At 39.3% G+C, this 21,316-nt stretch overlaps 1 protein-coding gene across 2 annotated transcripts in view; it reads left to right on the forward strand.

Annotated features, from left to right (window-relative positions):
- Positions 1–21,316, forward strand: part of ADCY2 (adenylate cyclase 2) — a 449,171-nt gene that overhangs the window by 305,997 nt on the left and 121,858 nt on the right. For both annotated transcript variants that reach the window (XM_065875257.1, XM_065875258.1), the window contains exons 5-9: positions 1,763–1,911; positions 9,266–9,377; positions 13,847–13,974; positions 19,232–19,390; positions 20,196–20,328. In XM_065875257.1, the coding sequence (XP_065731329.1) occupies positions 1,763–1,911; positions 9,266–9,377; positions 13,847–13,974; positions 19,232–19,390; positions 20,196–20,328 (681 nt within the window). The remainder of the gene's footprint in view (positions 1–1,762; positions 1,912–9,265; positions 9,378–13,846; positions 13,975–19,231; positions 19,391–20,195; positions 20,329–21,316) is intronic.

Genomic DNA, 21,316 nt, shown 5'->3' on the forward strand with positions numbered 1-21,316 from the left:
TGAAAAGATGATTATTAAATAAAAAGTGTTCTCTTTCTTAAGTACCAATAAAATTCCCTTTGGTGTGTGACAAGTGTTATGACAAGTGTCAGCTCCCTGCCCTTTATCTAACTGCTTCTTTTTGCCTCTGTTGCAAGGAGGTTGGTAACAATACCAGTCAGATGATGCTGTTGTTTTGATTCAACTGGTTCACGTGAAGGTGGCTCCTGGGAGCGTGTGGTGCATAGCAGGTGCTCCTCGTCTGTTAGCTCCCCCTCTTTTCCCAGATCCCAGGCACGTGGCTTCCTCCAATCACCAGCCTGTCTTTCTAGCCTCATCTAACAGCTATGCACTGTGGGCGGGCCCTTTCCTGGATCATGAGCAACATGATATTAGGGACACTGTCCCCTTCTTCTTTGCATTTACCATTAGTGCTTATCAAGGGGTCTGGCATTTAATGGGCAGTGATGGATGTTTTCTGATTGGGTTAATGAAGGACGGAAGGAATGAACAAACAATCAACACTCAGTTATGCCAGTTCATAGAGAAACGCTCCCTACCATGCACTGAGACCTTACACAGGCACACGCTGAGTCTCCTGTTGACTTTGTACCTGTCTTCCTGGGTCAGGCTGGGGATGGGCTGTGGTGAGGGTCATTTCGTCTTCATCACGATGCACTCCTGGCCTACCCTCTGCTCCCTTGGTGGAAGTTCCCAACAGCCCCAAAGTGATGGGCACTGTGGGTGGGCCCAGGGGACAGACACCTGGACCAGTGAATCTGTGAGCAAAGCTCAGCTTCCCCACCCCTTCCTCTACTCTCTCACCACTTTGTCCACCAAAAAGAAATTTTTTTAAAGAAAAAAAGAGACAATGTGGAAGAAGGAGAAAACTTGGCATTCAACAAATGTTTGTTTATACACACTGAATACCACTAGCTAAATCCACAATGCCTGAAGAATATGGTGTTTTCTGTAATAGATTAATGTTTAAAACACTCAAGGATGAATATCAACTTGCAAAGATTGCCATCTATGATACTTTTTCTCAAAAAATTGCATAGTTTCCTTGAAGAGAATGGAAAAGTTGCCTCTCTAACTATAATAAATACAGATTAAAGCATGTGTAATATTGCATGCTATTGTGTACGAGATATACTGAATTTAAAGACTAAAAATACAAGAAAATCTCATATGTTATCATTTCTTTGTGTCCCACCTATAGTTTCTCATAGGTGATGTCTTTATCAGCAGCTAATATTTCTGACTCTGTCTTTATAATAGTTTAGAAGCACTAAAGAGGATTGGATGGTCACCACAGAGGAAATGAAATATTTGAAAATATGTGACTCTTACTTAGGAAATGTGGAATATGGGCTGACTTTCAAAAGTGCAATAAAGCTTGTACTTTATCTCGCAAATGAACAAGCAGGTGAAAATGAGTGTTTTGTATCTTAGACTGACCACTGGTTTCTGGCATTTTAATATTATTTCTGCTTCACTACTTTAAAATCAAAATAGATAAATAGTACCCTCAGGGAAATAACTATGCCTTCCTTTATTCTCCATACTGAAAAAGACATGCTTAGAACTCAATAAATAACAACACACTCTGACCTTAGAAAATTTTATATTTTTTTCAATATGTATTTCTAGAATCTGTATTTTAACTTGTAAAGAGTCCTCAAATTAGCCCCACTACAAATCAGTATTGATATCAGATGATACTTGGCTGTGACCTTGGTTGTGTAACATCTCTTGGTCTTCCTTCCACACCTGGTTTCAGGAGCGGCTTCTGCTGTCCCTGCTGCCAGCGCACATAGCCATGGAGATGAAAGCCGAGATCATCCAGAGGCTGCAGGGCCCCAAAGCCGGCCAAATGGAAAACACCAACAACTTTCACAACCTGTACGTCAAGCGGCACACCAACGTCAGGTATGCTGCTGCTCTGTTCTCCTTCCGCAGCAAGTCTGGGGAGCCTGTATGCCAGGTGGGGGACATATTTAACTGGGAGCCCATAATCTTACAGTTTCATGTGTCCTTTGGAACTGTTTACCTTTGCGTGTAGAGTAATTATCACTCCACCTACCCATGTGCTGCCTCTTGGGCCTTCACATTAAGATAAGAAAACGGGTTCCTCTACTTATTGCATTTTGTGACCATCAATTACAAAAGGGAGAGAAGTGGACAATGGGGCCCTTATTCTGGGAACTCCTTGGTCAGAGCTCACTGTGTCCCTGAAACCCAGGACTCAGTATCAGTAAGATTAAAGAGTCATGGGCTCTAGGCACAAGGACTGGTTCCTCAAGGTGGACTTGGCAAGGGCAGGGCCTTGGGAAGCCAGCACTTTCCAGGGAAGCTGGATGTTCTGCTGTCAATCAGGAATGATGGGTTTCTAGGGTATGGCTGGTACCCAGCATCATAGGGGACCAACATGCACCTTAATTAAATTATAATGAAAGTTACTGTTTTTCCAAGAGTGGTACAGCCATCCATGCTTCCCAGGGAGCCATTCCTGGATTCCCAGTAACTGGAAAACTAACATGGGATTGTGGTCAGGAAGCAGGATGGTATAGGACCTCTTCTCCCCTGAGCTCTAGAGAGGAGCTGTGCAGGTCCTCACTTCAGTCTGGAGAGGGTGTTCCCTCCTGTGCTCCCCTCCATCTCTGGCTACAGTGGTGTGGGACCTCTCCACATGTGGGTGCCCTGGTCCTCACTGTTCTCCATGCCCACCCGTTACCGACACTACTTCTCTGGGGGCTGTCCTTTCATCCATTCGATTACATTGCAGTGGTGCTTGCTATTCTGGCTGGGTTATCTCAATAAGTAACCTGTGCATGCCTCACTCATTATGTTATTCCTTTAGTCACCCCCCCCCATCCCATTCAATAGTTTAATAACAACAAACACAAACTAAAGTGTGTTTAGAATCATCTAGAATTGTAATAGGGCTGTTTGCCTTCAAGTCCAGACCTTTTCCATTGGGTGATGCAGCCTTCTGTCTGGTTACTTCAGTTCAAGGATTTTTGAAGTTTATTAAGAAACAAATTTAACTGTAGCTTAATTTATGCATTGCTAAGACAAATTGCATTTTAACACATGATTTTAGAAAAAGGTGTGGCCCAAGCACGCAAAGAGCTAATATACAATGAGAAATGCACATTGAAAGGGAGACAAGAGAAAAGAAGTTGCATATCAAGTAGGAACTAAGGAAAAAACATTGAATAAATGAGGAATCAGGAGTAAATTTTTTTATAGTCCCCACCTTTTGTTTTCTTGGAATAATAGGAAAGAACTATGTGTGTATATATACATATATATGTATGTATGTATATATGCATATATTTATGTGTTTGTATATATATATACATACATATATACATATATATATATATGTATATATATACACACACCGAGACAGAGAACATTCATACATATTAAGGAGTAAAGCTGGACTTCCTTGGTGGTGCAGTGGTTAAGAATCCTCCTGCCAATGCAGGGGACACATGTTCGAGCCCTGGTCCGGGAAGATCCCACTTGCTGTGGAGCAACTAAGCCCGTGCACCACAACTACTAAGCCTGTGCTCTAGAGCCTGTGAGCCACAACTACTGAGCCCACACACCACAACTACTGAAGCCCATGCATCCTAGAGCCCACATGCCACAATTACTGAGCCCATGCGCCGCAACTATTGAAGCCCATGCACTCTAGGGCCCACATGTGGCAACTACTGAGCCCATGTGCTGCAAGTACCAAAGCCCGTGTGCCTAGAGCCCATGCTCTACAATAAGAGAAGCCACCACAATGAGAAGCCCACACACCACAGCAAAGAGTAGCCCCCACTCACTACAACTAGAGAAAGCCTGCACACAACAATGAAGACCCAGTGCAGCCAAAAAAAAAGGAATAAAATTATTTAAAACACTAGACTGCATTTAGGTTTTTAAGCATTTTACCTACATAATTAAAGAAAAAACATTTATGGTGTCTGACAGGATATACTATAGTAGAAATTGCTCTTTCCAGCCTTAACTATAAGAAAATCAGCAATGCCCCTTTCATCTCCAGAAATATTTTTATGTCACTTATTGGTATTCAAAATGTGTAAGGATAAATGTGTCTATCTAAATAGGATCACAGACTATCTTTAAATAGTTGTGATATAATCTGGGAACAATAGACCTGTAAAAATGACTGAAGACACAACCAATCTCAAGCAGTTGATAATTGTCTGCATAATATCTGTATTAGTTATCAGTTTCTGTGTAACAAATTACCCCAAAACTTAGTGGGTAATTTAAAGAACTATAAACAATATTGTTCTTTAAAGAACAATAAACACACCAATCAGAATGGCCATCATCAAAAAGTCTATAAATAACAAATGTTGGAGATGATGTGGAGAAAAGGGAACCCTCATACATTGTTGGTAGGAATGTAAATTGTTGAAGCCACTATGGAAAACAGTATGGAGATTCCTCAAAAACCTAAAAATAGAGCTACCATATAATCCAGCAATCTGACTCCTGGGCACATATCTGGAAAAAAACACAATTCAAAAAGATACATGCACCCCAACATTCACTGCAGCACCATTTACAATAGCCAAGACATGGAAGCAATCTAAATGTCCATTGACAGATGAATGGATAAAGAAGATGTGGTACATATATACAATGGAATATTACTTAGCCATAAAAAATGAAATAATGCCATTTGCAGCAACATGGATGGACCTAGAGATTATCACTAAGTGAAGTAAGTCAGAGAAAGACAACTGTCATATGATGTCACTTACATGTAGAATCTAAAATACAATACAAATCAACATATCTATGAAACAAAAACAGACTCACAGACATACAGAACAGACTTGTGATTGTTAAGGGGAAGGGGGTTGGAAGAGGGAAGGACTGGGAGTTTGAGATTAGCAGAGGCAAGCTATTATACATAGAATGGATAAACAACAAGGTCCTACTGTATAGCACAGGGAACTATATTCAATATCCTATGACAAACCATATGGAAAGAAATATGAAAAAGAATATATATATATATATATATATAACTGAATATAACTGAATAATTTTGCTGTATAGAAGAAATTAACACAACATTGTAAATCAGCTATACTTCAAAAAAAAAAAAGACCCATTTAAAAAAAAAGAACCCATAGAATGGGAGAAAATATTTGCAATAATATATCTGATAAGGGACTTGAATCCAGAATATATAAAGAACATTTACAGCTCAACAATAAAAATACAAATAACCTAATTTTTTTAGAAAAAGAACAATAAACATCTTACAACATCTGTGGGTTGGAGTTTGGGAGCAGCTTACCCAGGTGGTTTTGGCATAGACTTTCCCATGAGGCTGCAGGCTGCTGGGCAATCTGTTCCCAATGTGACTTCCCACCTGGTGGACAGGTTAACTTCCTGTTGGCTGGAGGCCTCAGATCCTCATCATTGGGCCTCTTCACAGTTTGTTTGAGTATCCTCACAACATGGCCGCTTGCTTCCCCAGAGGGAGGGGTCCAGGTGGAAGCTTCAATATCTTTTATGATCTAACCTTTGAAGGTCATTTCTGGTCATTTCTGCAGTATCCTATTGGTTACACAAGTCAGCCCTACCCGTTATGGGAAGGGACAGTACAAGAGTGTGAGTACTGGGAGGTGAGGATCACTGGGGCCATCTTGGAAGCTGATTAACACACTTATCTAAGGCAAAGGATTGGTGAAGCACCTTCAACTGTCTTCAGAGATTGTGTAGAATATGTTTTCAGTATTAAATTTAAATTCATCAAACATATTTGGGATCCTAAAGTAACTTAAATTCTTAAAACTTAAAAATGGAAAATCTTCAATGGCATGGAGTACAAATTAATTTTAAATGAAATATGAAAATATATGGCCGTTTCCTCCTGAAACAGGGCAGGTATAATAAACAAAGAAGCAGATAAAATACCTGGCTAATGCAGGTAGTTCAGTCAATAACTGAGGGTGTTTTTTAATGAGAATTATTAGGTTGATCGACCAAAAAGATCTGTTGATAACTTTTAGTTTTGCTTTGCTTTGATTCAATGAAATATTTATTCTCTGTTAATAACATTGACTAGCTCTTTACTAACTGATATAATAACAATAATAATAATAGTAATAAGTAGGATGAGGAGGAAGTGGAGAAGAAAAAGAATTTATAGATGTGAAGGTAGCAACTACCAGTTGCCTTCTGAATCATTGTCTTCCTCTGAATCCCTCCCACTAGTGCTGAAACATTCACATATCCATCATGTCTTTGGAAACAAACATAAATCCCTGAATCCAGTGCCACCCTCCAACTCTGAAATTACGTCCATGAATTTCATAGCCCAGATTCTAGAACAATTTTCCACTCTCTAACAAGACTTCCTTATTTTCTCTCCCTCCTCAAATCACCACCCTCTGACATTAACCTCCCCCATGTCACAGAACTCATTCTTCCTACGTTCACCACCAGTTGTCTTGTTCCCAAATCTGAATATAACTTCCTCTGCATCCTATCTCATTGACCACATGGTTATGCTTGGTCCCATTCACCTTGTCTTTGCACTTAAATAATTCTACATCCTTGGGTTTCCATGCCATTGTTTCCCCTTTGTTTTCTCCCTGCAGTCTTCTTTATTGTTTTCTCGTCCCTACATCTAGGCTGTTCTGTAAATGAAAGCATTTCCAGGTCTCTCCTAACTCCTCTGTTCTCTCCAGCTCTCGCCCAGGACTTAATGACCATCTATATGATGCTAAGACACAGAACTCAACCGTAGTTTTCCATAAGCATCTACCTAATGGTCTTCTTCTTGGGTCTCCCACTGACACCACCCTCAGACTCAACCCAACCAAAGTGGAGCTAGTCAACTTCTCCTGCAAGCTTCATTTGATTTGTACACTAGGTACAGCCCCAGTACTCAGCCAGAAACCGGTCTTTATCTCAGCACTTTCTTTTCCTAGACACTTCCCACAACATCTAATCCCTAACAAAGCCTGATTCATTCTCCTTCCTACAAATCTCCCCTCTCTGTCCAGTTCTCCCCATCTCCCCCACTTATAGACTTTCCACAGGGCTCTCCGGGATGTACCGGATATGATTCTAACTGACCTGCCCACCTCCAGGTTGCTGCCGCCAGAGTGGTCTTTCTCAAGTGGTGATGTGATCCAAGTCTAGGTCGGGTTTCCTTCTTGTGTGACCCCCAAAGTGTTCTGCCTCTCCTCTTCCATAACCCTTTGTACATTGTGTCCCAGTTACTCATATACAGTCTGCATCTTCCTGCCCAGTAACCACAGGGCCAGCTTCAGACCTGTACATTCAGCCCATCTTGGGCTCCTTCACCCACTACATGTCTTGATACAGGAAACACTGTGGAGGTTGTCAACAAGAAGTAGAGTCAACCACTCGTTCTCACGTTCTCCCTCCCATGCTGCCTGGATCGGGCATCTTCCTCTGAGTGAGAGTAATGCCTCCTCTTGGACCATGGCTCAGCATCTGTGGGTCCCTACCTCTGCAGGAGAGCACAGGAGAAGTAGGGATGGTTTAATGGCACCATCTGAATAGAGAGCACAAAAGCCCCAGCAGCCCTGATTTCCCTGGACCAGAGGTCTCCCCCTGCTTCTGTCCATCATCAGAGGAGCAAGTCTTTCCTCCAAGGTGAAGCCACAAGCCTTGTACTTTGCCTGAGGAGCAGAGTGTTGCCAGCAGCAGAGATCAAGCCATGTTCTGCCTGGGACCAGGCTGATGGCTGCCACACTTTTTTTTTAAATTGTGGTAAAATATACATAGCAGTTACAATTTTAACCATTTTAAATTGTACAGTGCAATGTCACTAAATACATCCATGCTGTTCTGCAACCATCACCAACATCCATGTCCAGAACTTTTTTTTCATCCCAAACTGAAGCTCCATACCCACTAAACAACAACGCCCCATCCCCAGACTCTGGCAGTCACCATACTACTCTCTGTCTCTATGGTTGGGCTAGACTAAGTACTTCATATAAGTGAAATCATATAATATTTGTCCTTTTGAGTCTGGCTTATTTCACTCAATTTAATGTCTTCAAGGTTCATCCAAGTTGTGTTATTTGTCAGAATTTCATTTCTTTTAAAGACTGAATAATATTCCACTGTATTATACACCACAGTTTCATCCATCCATTTCTTTAAATGTCAATAGACATTTGTTTCATTTTATGAATAATGCTGCTGTGAACATGGGTATACGAATATCTGTTTGAGTTCCTGCTTTCAGCTCTTTTGGGTATATACCTAAGAGTGTAATTGCTGGATCCTATATATGGTAATTTTATATTTCATAAAATTTTGTGAATTGGCAGTTATTTTTGTTTCATAGCCCATCTTAAACCATACCATATTCACTACCTGAACCCAGAATTTTAGGCTTCTTTATTAGTCCTTTACACAAAACATAAACACGTTATTGTGTAGGTAAATTTGTAATGTACACAGTGGTGCTGTAGTTTCTCTATCCTGACCCATCAAGGTTAGCTAAACACATACACAACTCTAAGGAATCTCACATTTGCCCTCCCAGCCTGTACATCCCATGAAGGGAAGCTGTACTGTCATTTCCTAAGTGACTTTCTCTGACTCTTCATCACCTCCACTGTTCTGTCTTACAACACTCTGCTGTTTTCTTTTATAGCACTTATTATCACTGTAATTGGACGTTGGTTGGTGTCCTTATTTGTTTAATGCATCCCCAAACCAAACTCTGAGCTTTAGAAAGATGTTCTGTATCTGTTCCCCTGGCAGGTAGTAAGGAAGCCAGAATTTTTTCTTTGAAACAATAAAAACAGGATTTGACTTTTATTATTTTGCTTCTTCTACATAGGAATCCTTATAATATAAAATCATGTAATGATTCAAATAGAAGCATACTCCTTTGATATCAGAATTATGACACTGTAATGTACTGTCAGGATGAAGACCACATAAATGAGAGAGGTGGGGAGGGGCTAGCCCTGAGAGAAGAAAGGTGAGCAGTAAAAAAGGACTAGAATAGAGAACGTGCATCGCATGACTTTTTCTTCAGCGATTTAATTATAAAAATTTAACATCAAAAAAAAATTTAATGGGAAAGTTTAGCAAAATGTTTATATATTCCATACCCAGGGAAATGACATTTTGCAAAAATATAAAATGTAAAAACTTATACTCTTTCCATGGGAAAAACTACCATTACTTTCTTAACGAATATCAACTTGCAAATATGGCACCCACTGGTTTGTTCCCACAGTATCCTCTATGCGGACATTGTTGGGTTCACCCGTCTGGCCAGTGACTGCTCCCCAGGAGAACTGGTCCACATGCTGAATGAACTCTTTGGAAAATTTGATCAAATTGCAAAGGTGAGTATTAGTGATTGCCTTCTATTTTGAGGATATATAAAATTTGGGCTTACTTTTTCTCTGGTCCCTTATAAATTTTTTACCTCTTCATAAAAGCATCCTTTAGGAATGTTGTTTGTAGATTTGTTGGATTTATTTGCCATCGAGCCCTGATAAATCTCAAACCTACACTGGGAATGAGAGATGTCATAGCATATAATTAGCATATTTTTCATCTACTTTTAAAACTTCTCCATATATATAACTCAGCACATATATAATAAATACATTCAAGATGATGAGATTTGATTTGCACATCTCTCTCTCCTGTGCTGTTCTAAGATTCTCTTTTTAGGCATTTTGATGTCAAGGAGTTGGAAATATGATTTCCTCTCCAGTTGTAACTATTACATATTCACAGTGTTAAATGGCATCCTGGGAAAATCCCTAAAATAGGATGCATCCCTTCTTCCTAAGCCCTTTATTGACTGTTGTCCCCTTTTTATCCACTGACCCTTGTGCCACTTGCAGAGATGTAAGTTCAGTATTTGTCATTCATATGCTCATCTGTGGGAAGTTTCACAGAGAAGAAGTGAAGACAACTGATCTAAAATCATACTAGCCCTTATTCTAGACTTATTTATTGGAACTATTAAGGTTTCTGGTGGGAATATTGATAGTTTTTTTTCTTTCCTGCTAGCCCTCTACTTCTCATAAAATGTTTCCGGTCAGCTTAATTTTGTCTCTGAATTATTCCCAACAAAAATACATTATTATGCTTATTAAAATGCATTCTTTACATAAGGAAGAGTTGGTTCTAAGTTTAGTTCATGGTGAGATTTTGAAAACAATAGGTGAGATTTTGCTCACTTTTAAACAATAAAGAAAATTCCAGCCAGGTCTCCTAGGCATAAATCTGGCTTGTAGATGTTCACAGAGTGACTCTTGGGTCAAGCTTTCCATGAGGTGTCTTATGTTGTGCAACTGACCATGACAGATCTCATTGGGAATTCTAAAAAATCACTAAGAGTATAGCTCTGTTTCCTTCCTTTACCAAACCAAAGGAAGAGGTTGAGTTTGGGGTAGAGGGGGCCTCATCTTTAGAAAACGTCTTGAAAGTTTGAGTCAGTAAAAGTCATTTTTGTTGCACTACCTGGTCACAGTAGGAAGAAACATCCTAATCTTGGCTGATAACAACAAAGCTCCAGTGTTTACATGGCATTTTCCCCACACGCAAGGCTCTGTGTCCAAATGACTTCTCTCTATATGGACACCAGTCAGATTGATTAGGGGCACACCCTACTCCTGTATGACCTCATCTTAATTAATTACATCTACAGTGACCCTTTGGCCAAATAATGTCACGTTCACAGGTACCAGGGGTTAGGATTTCAACATGTGAATCTGAGGAGGACACAATTTATAACTCGTAAGGGAGGTACTCGGTGTGACTTCCTGCTCCTCTCTGATCATTGTAACAAAGGAACGTCCAGGCAATATCAGAGACTGGCCTAGGATAGCTTGGGCCATCCATTGCTGGTCACAGGGGCAGCATGCTTTGGATATCAGTTCATGGCTCATAGTTCAAAACATGGAGTTGGTGAGCATTATAAGCAAACAGATAGTTCAGTCCATTGAGGAATACTACATAAAACACATTAAGTTAAGGAACTCAACGTCACTGCTCATTCACTGTTAGTTTTTATCCACTTTAATGAGGTATAATTGGCATACAGAAAGCTATACATATTTCACATACATACAACTTACTGAGCTTAGGGATACACTCTTGAAACCATCACTACAATCTATGCCATAAACATCTATCACCTACAAAAGTTTCCTCTTGCCCTTTTAATTTATCATTATCATCATCATTATTATTTTGTGATTAAAACACTTAACATAAGATCTACCTTCTTAGCCAATGTTTAGGTATACAATATAATATTATTAACTATAGACACTATGCTGTACAGTAGCTCTCTAGGACTTGCATACAGTAGCTCTCTAGGACTTGCATCATGCATTACTGAAACTTTGTGTCCTTTGACCAACACTTCCCCATTTTCCCCTCTCCCAGGCCTGGAAACCACCATTCTATACTCTGCTTCTGTGTTTGACCAATTTAGATTCCTCATATAAGTGGTATCATGTAGTATTTGTCATTCTGTATCTGGCTTATTTCACTTAACAAGTCAAATTCAACAGCACTTTAAAATGATCATGTACCATGACCAACTGGGATTTATACCTGGGATGCAAGTTGGATAGCATCGCAAATCAATTGATGGGATATACCACATTAACAGAATGAAGGGTAAAAATCATATGATCAGCTCAATCAATTGATGCAGAAAAAGCATTTGACAAAATTAAACACGCTTTTATGATTAAAAACTCTCAACTAATAAGAAGGAACTTACCTCAACACAATAAAGCCGTATATGAAAAACCCACAGTGAACCTCATACTCAACAGTGACAAACTGAAAGCTTTTCTTCTAAGATTTGGCATAAGACAAGGATACCTACTCTCACCAGTTCTGTTCAACATAGTGCTGGAACTTCCTGATGCAGCAGTTAGGCAAGAAAAAGAAATAAAAGACATTCAACTCAAAAGAGAAGTAAAATTATCTCTGTTTGCAGATGATATGACCTTATATGTAGAAAACCCTAAAGAGTCCACAAAAATCTGTTAGAACTAATAAATAAACTGAGTAAAGTTGCAGGATAAAAAGTCAATGTACAATAATCACTTGTATTTCTATACAATGAAGTATCTCAAAAGGAAATCAAGAAAACACATTTACATTATCATCAAAAATAATACTTAGGAAATAGACTTAACTAAGTAGGTGAATGACTTATACACCAAAAACTATAAAATATTGATGAAAGAAATATAAAGAGACACAAATAAGTAGAAAGACATTCCATGTTCATGGGTTGAAAGAATTAATATTAAAATAGTACCCCAAACCATCTACAGATTCAATGCAATCCCTATCAAAATCCCAATGGTAGTTTTTACAGAAATAGAAAAAAAATCCTAAAATTCATATAGAACCACAAGAGACACCAAATATCCAAAGCAATTTTGAACAAGAAAAACAAAGCTGGAGGCATCGTGCTTCCTGGTTTCAAAATATATTGCAAAACTACAGCAATCAAAACAGTCTGATACTGGTATTAAAGACAGACATACAGACCAATGGAGCAGAATAGAGACTAGAAATAAACCCATGCATATACAGTCAGCTGATCATTGATAAGAGTGCCAAGAATTCACTGTTCTTAATCTTACTGTTTTCTAGACTCAGGATACATATTTAGGAAGTATAGGAGAGAAGCCTTATTAATAAACAATGTTTTACCTTTTTATTATTTAAAATATTGTTATCAGGAATTACTAACACGTCATCTATAATGCTGTAGATAAGCATGAAAGTACACAGCTCTCTATGAGACAGGGAAAGAAATCTGCAAAATCTTCAGTAAACCTAACACATACTTAAGAACAAAAAGATCTTATGTTCATTTTATTATTTCAAATTTGTTCATTTTATACATAAGCCTGTGTGAGTGTTAAGAAGAAAAAAAGTCTGGGATTTCACTGGTGGTCCAGTGGTTAAGACTCCAGGCTCCCAATGCACAGGTTTGATCCCTGATTGGGGAGCTAGCATCCCACATGCCATGCAGCATGGCCAAAAAAAAAAAAAAAATCTGTGTTTGGTACATCTTTGTTTATTTATGTATTTATTATAAATTTGAGTGAAGAGTCTATAAACTAGTTGAAAAGGTTAGAAATGGATGTAGGATTAATGCATATGAATGAAGTTAATTTCAATATTATAATATAAATACAACCCGGCCAATAAAAATAATGTGTTTGTCTAACTTTATATTAAAACAGCTTAACCTCAGATCAGAATTAAGTGTCAAATTACTTGGCAATGTTGAATGGTGGCTTATTATGTTGTAGAGATGTTTATCGGAAGCTACATGTCTGCAGGTAAGAATCTGCTTCAGCTTTAAAAGAAATGAGGAAAATCGTGAGCACAGTAGGAAATGACAAAAATTCTAATTCTAGTTGAGTTCTGCTTACCATTTTCTATCCTGAAAGATTCTGTTTTGCATAGAATGTTTCATTTCACTGTCAATGTTTGGATTTGTTCAGACTAAAGAGAATGGTCCTATCTTTACCCTCCTCTGCTGTGTTAAGTGTAAATCATTCCAGAACTTTCTCTCAGCTTTCCCCTTCTACCCCTTACCCTGATTCTTCCTGCTTTGGTAAAGGAGCATGCAGGTGAGGGTGGCTCAGTCTTAATGGGTAATTAAGGGAAACTCAACTAGTTCTCATTTCTTTCTTCCCACAAACCCTATTCACTGTGGCAATGCCAGTAGAACTAGCACTTGGTGATATTTGGTAAATCAAAATCATTATATATGTGCTTAACTCGACTGAAATTCTGTGATTTCTTCTTTCAGGAGAATGAATGCATGAGAATAAAAATTCTAGGAGACTGCTACTACTGTGTTTCCGGACTCCCTATCTCTCTCCCTAACCATGCCAAGAATTGTGTGAAAATGGGACTGGATATGTGTGAAGCCATAAAGTAAGTGTAATGCTTAGTAAGAGCTTTTTTAACTGTTTGATAAGTTTTAGTTGTAGTTCTTACAACTATTCCTATTTTTCTGTCTACTGAAACTAAATACATGATTGTACATTTAAACATAAATGGGCAGAGACACATTTATTGGCATGTGAGAACTAAGTCCAAAGTAAGCCTTCTGTGTTTTGTATTGCTATTATTAGTCTTAGATTACAGCAACACTGAGTTAGAATCTATGGGAAGGGACCTTTGTGTTTGTTTCCAAAGTGCTTTTTTTAAAAATGTAAAGGTCTCCTCCAATCTTCAGGAAAAAGTCTGTACTCTCAGCACCTCTTGATTTCTGATAAGTACATGTAAATTGTAAGAGAGAAAGTAGTTTTTACCACCAGACTGCAATGAATATAAAAATCCAGCCCAGAATTACTCCATCTAAGTCACGCTCAGCTCTGTGAATGTAGTTTCAGTTTATATCCATAATAGTTTTCTGCCTTGTATCTATAGGTTCTTTCATTGTAATTCTAGAGAAGGTTTGCTTACATAGAATAATGTTATCGTTACAGTTGACAAGTACAGGGTAAAAATGTGAGGTAAAAAATGAATTTTCACTGCCCGTACCATAATGCATACTTCTTTATAAGTACCTTCATAGAAGCCACGGTATTCTTATAAATGATAAAAGCTCTTGTTTTCTGATTGTGTGATTGAAGGATTTCAGTGTGGTTTTTTTTGGGGGGGGGGGTTGCCTATTTTTGGTCAAGTGATTTTCCCCTATCCTCCACATATTTTTTGGCTAAACAGGATGGGAACTATGTGCTTGATGGTCTAATTCCTTGTCTCGGGGTCAGAGTAAATAGGACCTTAAGTGAAAAAGCAATAAGTCAAGTTATCACTCTGTTTAGCCCACCGTGGTGTTAGTTGTGGGCCGAAATGGACTGAGAGGTTTGTCGGTGGGTTTCCAGTGCTGGCCAGGGAAGAACAGTGAAGCCCTAGCCGCAACAGAGTCCGCAGACCTAAGTGTCCAGATCCACTAGTTCAGCCTTTGTCAGGGGCCACTGTGGGGCGGTCAGGGATTGAGAGGCAAAGGAATCGAGAGGAATCGAAGGAAGATTCAAGATGGGAGGGGTGGGCAGTGTCGCCTCAGCTTCCCACTGAAGCTGTGGGAAATAACTGTCCCCTTTCTTCTCCCCATAAGTAAATCATTTGTCTTCTCGGAGACATAAAAAAAAAAAAAAGTTTTTCAGCTTTATTTCAAGAGTCACTAACTATTCACACCACTATGGGTCTAGATGGAAGTGAATTTAATCAATGTAGACCTAACAGATTTTCTCAAATGTATAACCCACCCCTGGAGGCCACCTCAATGTTGGTTTCAAACATAAGGTGAAATGGACTCTATAAATGGGTTTTGTGAAGGATGCTATTATGTGAATCAATAGCACGTTGGATTCAACAGTCCACCCTTTTACTAAAGCTTAATTTCTTCTTTGGAATCAACTGTTTTCCAGTTCTGTTAAGTTTCTGTAATTCCAATATGTTGAAGAGCCTTTAGAAAAAAGATTCCCCCCCCCAAAAAAAGAAAAAAGATTCCCTACATTCTGTCCACTGGCATGTCATCAGGTCATCATTAATACCTTCTTTTGTTGTTACATTTATTTATTGGGGTTAAATATACATACATAAATACTGCCTTTTGAACCATTTTTACGTGTACAATTCAGCGGCACTAAATACATTCAAAATGTCATACAACCATCACCACTATCTACTTCCAGAACCTTTTCATTGTCCCAAACAGAAACTCTGTACCCACTAAGCAATAACTCCCCATTCCCTTCCTCCCAGCCCCCAGTAACCTCTGTTCTACTTTCTGCCTCCATAAATTTGCCTGTTCTAGATATTTCATGCAGCTGGAATTGTACAATACTTGTTCTTTTGTGTGTAATTTATTTCACTTTATATAATGTTTTCAAGGTTTATTCATATTGTGGTATGTATCAGTACTTCATTCCTTTTAATGATGGAATAACATTCCATTGTATGTATGTATTGCATTTCATCCATTCATCATAGATGCCTCAGTGATATCTTATGTGTCCAGCATCTCAGTAATGTCAACAGATTTGAGTGAACTTCCAGAGCTCTTCCTTATACCTAAACTTAAGTTTCATATCTTAATGGCCATGTGTCCCCATGATCTGCTACTCCCTGACCAAGGGCTTCTGAATTCTTCCCTTGCTGTGTATCAACAGTTCAGCTCATGTGCAGTTGGCAAAGTGATCAGTAATGGGTTGTTTTAGCCCAATCGAGAAATGGGCAGAAGACCTAACCAGACATTTCTCCAAAGAAGACATACAGACGGCCAACAGGCACACGAAAAGATGCTCCACATCGCTAATTACTAGAGAAATGCAAACCAACACTACCATGATGTATCACCTCACACTGGTCAAAATGGCCATCATTAAAAAGTCTACAAATAACAAATGCTGGAGAGTGTGTGGAGAAAAGGCAACCCTCCTACATTGTTGGTGGGAATGTAAATTGGTGCGACCACTGGGTGAAACAGTATGGAAGTTCCTCAAAAAACTAAAAGTAGAATTGTCAGAAGATCCAGCAATCCCACTCCTGGGCATATATCCAGACAAAACTATAATTCAAAAAGATACATACACCCGTGTTTTTGTAGCAGCACTATTCACAATAGCCAAGACATGGAAACAACCTAAATGTTCATTGACAAATGAACGGATAAAGAAGATGTGGTACATACATACAATGGAATATTAGCGATAAAAATAAATGAAATAGTGCCATTTGCAGCAACGTAGATGGACTTAGAGATTACCATACTAAGTGAAGTAAGCCAGAAAGAGAAATACAAATATCACATGATATCACTTACATGTGGAATCTAAAATGTGACACAAATGAACCTATCTATGAAACAGAAACAGACTCACAGACATAGAGAACAGACTTGTGGTTGCCAAGGGGGAGGGAGAGTGGGGGAGGGATGGAGTGGGAGTTTGGGGTCAGCAGATGCAAACTATTATATATAGGATGGATAAGCAAGGTTCTACTGTATAGCACAGGGAACTATATTCAATATCCTGTGATAAACCATAAAGAAAAGAATATAAAAAAGAATATATATATACATATGAATCATTTTGTTGTACAGCAGAAATTAACACTACATTGTAAATCAACCATACTTCAATAAAAAATAATAATAATAGGTTGTCTTGCTATACCCCCAATATAAGCCAGGAAGAGAGGGAACACCTCAGCACATTTCAGAAATTCTTTGTTCTCCCTCACATACAAAGACAAGCATTTTCACTCCCATGTCTTAAGCCAAAAGATGAGCGTGAATACAGGAATTCTAGTTTCTCAAGCTGCTGAGGAGAAAGCACACGCTTGGCACTTGGAATTTTGCCAGATTATCTCCAGTTTTGGTGGGAACCAGCAACATGGGTCCAGAAACGTTTGCCTGTGTTTTTCCTTCCAAGTTTGGACCTCCACATTTATCCTTGTTCCCCATGAGCTAAGTTCACCACTGCAGAAGCACTTCAGCTGCAGTTTGGGAATATTCCCAACGCTTAAGGAGACTTTTTTTTTTCCTGTCATGAAAATGTAAACTGTTCTTAATCAAGGCAGTGATATTCAGGACCCTGATTGTGTAAGTGATTAAGGCTCCTCTTAAATTAGAAAGATTGTCTAATATTGCAAGCTCTAAGGGATCATTAAAACATTTTTCTATAAATCACACAGATTTCATCTACATGCATTAAAACGTTTGGTCAATCAGGCCATCTGAACCCTTGATCAACTCATTTCTCTGAAAAAGACATGAAGCATGTGGAGATTGTTAAAGAGTCGAATCATTAACCAGTCACTTCTATCACGGACTGGCCTTTTGACTCCCGGGCCCTGTCAGGAAGGGGACACTCAGGGGAGTGGGGAGCAGAGAGGAACCATAGTGAGAAAAGGCCTGGAGAGATGGAGACCAGACAGGGCCCAGGCAGCTGTCCACATTCAGTGCTGATGGGGACAGAGTGGTAGGACAAGCCTCCTATGTCGTGTAGATGCTCCTCGTGGGAGCAGGAATGAAGGGTTTGGATGACTTGTAAAGTACCCCAAATAGGTTGTCTTTTTTATTAAAAAAAATGAGAACAGGTAAGGAAGGTAGAGAGGAAGGGAGGGGAAAGAGACAGCCTTCTATATTCTTTTTTCAGGACGTCATTTATTTTTACATCATGGACCCATTTCTTTTTATCAGTAGTATGCTCAGATGGTGTCACTGCATCATTTAAGCATGCTTGTGTCATTCTGAGATGTTTCAGGTTCATTTTACTGCATCCCACACCTGGTAACCCTTCCGACTTGCTGTGTTGAAATCAGTGTCATTGCTTCCCTCCACGTTTCCTCTTGGGGTGATTCTTTCCACGTAACTAGGGATACCTTCCTGCATTCTTCTTTTACAATAAAATTTTAATTGATAAATGTATCTAACTGGCAGAAACAAATAAGCATCACCAAGCATGGCTATTTTTGCTTAAAGGAAGTTCTTCATTTGTCTCTTTCAAGGAGTTGGCAACAGAGTCCTAAAGTATTTTTTAAATGATTTTTTAAAGTGAGATTCTTTTTAATGATACCTTATGCATTATTAAAGCTTCTTAAAGAGTATTCTTTTCTCTTTTCTGTTAAAGAATGTGCACAATTGAAAAGCTTTCATTTCGTGGTTATTTTTTTTTTAATTCCTATTCAGGCTGAAGTCATTATTAAGCTCACAAATAAGCCGTATTGTCTCATCAGCAGAAAATATTCCTTGGGGGCATACGTTATGCTAAGCGCTAGAATTGCAGATGGCATCTAAGATCGTTTCTGACGGTACAAGGCAATGTCACACGAGTCTAGTACGAAAATTCTGAGGAGGTGTCAGCACATGTTATGTGTGTGATACACATTGGTTGAAAACGTAGAAACTACAACCAAAATGCTGCATCACGACCCCTGCCATCCTGATGCTTTAGCGGCCAGAGCGTTGTCTTGGCGCTGGTGGTTTAGTCTGGTAGTAACCGAAGAAAACTCCCTTCCGCTTGCCTCGGAGCAGCAATCTTCTGCCACAGTAAGAATTCATGACAATATTTCCAACAATCTGAGACATTCTGAATGATAAAATGCCCCGAAAATTGGCCAGGAATTAAAGGAAGAAGAGGCTGGTCCTGGAAGTTGATGTGACTTTCCTTCCCTTTAGGAAAGTGAGGGACGCCACTGGAGTGGACATCAACATGCGCGTGGGAGTGCATTCTGGGAACGTCCTCTGCGGCGTGATCGGGCTGCAGAAGTGGCAGTACGACGTATGGTCCCATGACGTTACCCTGGCCAACCACATGGAAGCTGGAGGGGTCCCCGGGTAAGGCGGCACATTGGCTTTCTCTCGTCCAGCAGGTTACAGGGCTGGGAATAATAGGTCGACAGGTTAATAACCGACTGCTCAGTGATTTCTGTTGCCTTGGTTAGTATCACATTACTCACGCCCAGTGGCCTTTTCCATTAACCAGATGGACATGAACTTTCAAGCCCCAATGCAACCACCCCTGGGACCCGTGGTCAAAGACTGTGGATGTCAGATTCTAAATTACAGACTTCTACTTATTTTCATATTTATGAATAGAAACCTAAGTTAAAGATGGTTTATAAGTCAGTGGAGATATATGACGTTTCTCTATTATTGGTAACTTCTGAAGTCAGTACTATTGAAATAAGCAAACGGTACCATCTGGATAGATGACACGAGAATCTCGATGCATGTGCTATAATTTGGAGAAGCATGAGAACAAGCATTGAGAAAGAAAGCCCATACTTTTATACAGATCAGCACACTTCCTAAAATGACTTTGGCATGCATTTCAAAAAAAAAATATCTTCATACCCCAAAATTCGATAAGATCGAGTTTTAATTGCTGTAATTCACCATGCAGGTTTCTGTGAGTGCAGAGAAGCTCCAAATATTAGTAGCTCATGACATCTGGGAGCATCTTTCCAAAGCAGTGGTTAACAGACTATGAACCTTAATTACAGTCAATTTTACTAAGAACATATAGCCTTTCCTTCACTTGGGGCAGAAGAAATTCTCTCTGAAATCCCAAATAAATAGAAAGTCTTCTTGCACGTTCCTCCTTATATATCCTGATTGTGGTTTTAAAATGGAATTTCAGACGTGTTCACATTTCTTCCGTCACACTGGAACACTTGAATGGGGCTTATAAAGTGGAGGAAGGAGATGGTGACATCAGAGACCCATATTTAAAGCAGCACTTGGTGAAGACCTACTTTGTAATCAACCCCAAGGTCAGTATTGTAAAGTCTATAATTAGCCTATGACTTCTATGATTAAAAGTGAAAAGGGCAAAGTACTCATATGGAAAGTGTTTTTAGTCAAGAACTAGTGTAATTCTTCGCTCATCTTTGCCTCTAAAACTACTTTAACTGCGTATGTGTTTTGTAACAATGGATTCAAATATTTATTAAAGAAACACTTGAAATGAATCGCTTGTTTATATGACAAGGGTATTGTCTACATCACGAGGTTGTATAGGTTAGTCAATGTGGATCAATGTGTGTGTTAGTCCACGATGGACCCCGCCTGGCAGTTAGAAAATTAAATAAAGATAAGGATTTTGCTCAAGGCTTTGGATGATAAAAATCTAATGAGAGAAAGTAGGATGAAGATATAAGAAAAAGGGAAAGAAGAAACTTCTGGAAGATTGGCAAGTAAATGTCATGTATACACTTGTGTGAGTACATTATGTGCAGATATGGTAACTTTGATACAGTAAACACCATTCATCGCATGCAGACAGCTGCTGGCTCTAACCCTTCACACCACATGTCAGGCCAGAGCAGGGGCTTAGAGTTCTCATCTCTTTTAACCCTTCCCAAATTCCTGCCAAATGGGTACTACTGCTATTTACAGATTAAGAAACTGAAGCTCTGAGGGTTTCTGTAAACTCCCTCCAAATTGCAGGCTGGTAAATAGCGCAGAGAGCAGCAAGACACACCTCTGAATTGTCAAAACCAATATCATAACATCAAGGAGATCGAGTTTATTAATGTTTACTCACAATAACCTCCCTAAAACCCCAGTTTCACCTTCAGAGACAAACTTCCAACTGACTAGAGGGTTGATCTGGAGACAAATGTATGACAAGAGGGACGAACTGTGTGGTGATGGGACAGGGACGGCACAAGGAAGAGGTTAAAAAAATGTGTACAAAGAACACTGAGTTCAGCTCGGTGCTCTGTGGTGACCTAGATGGGCAGGATGGAGGTGGGTGGG

This window comes from Phocoena phocoena, chromosome 3, assembly GCF_963924675.1.
Source record: "Phocoena phocoena chromosome 3, mPhoPho1.1, whole genome shotgun sequence".
NCBI classification, from domain to species: domain Eukaryota; kingdom Metazoa; phylum Chordata; class Mammalia; order Artiodactyla; family Phocoenidae; genus Phocoena; species Phocoena phocoena.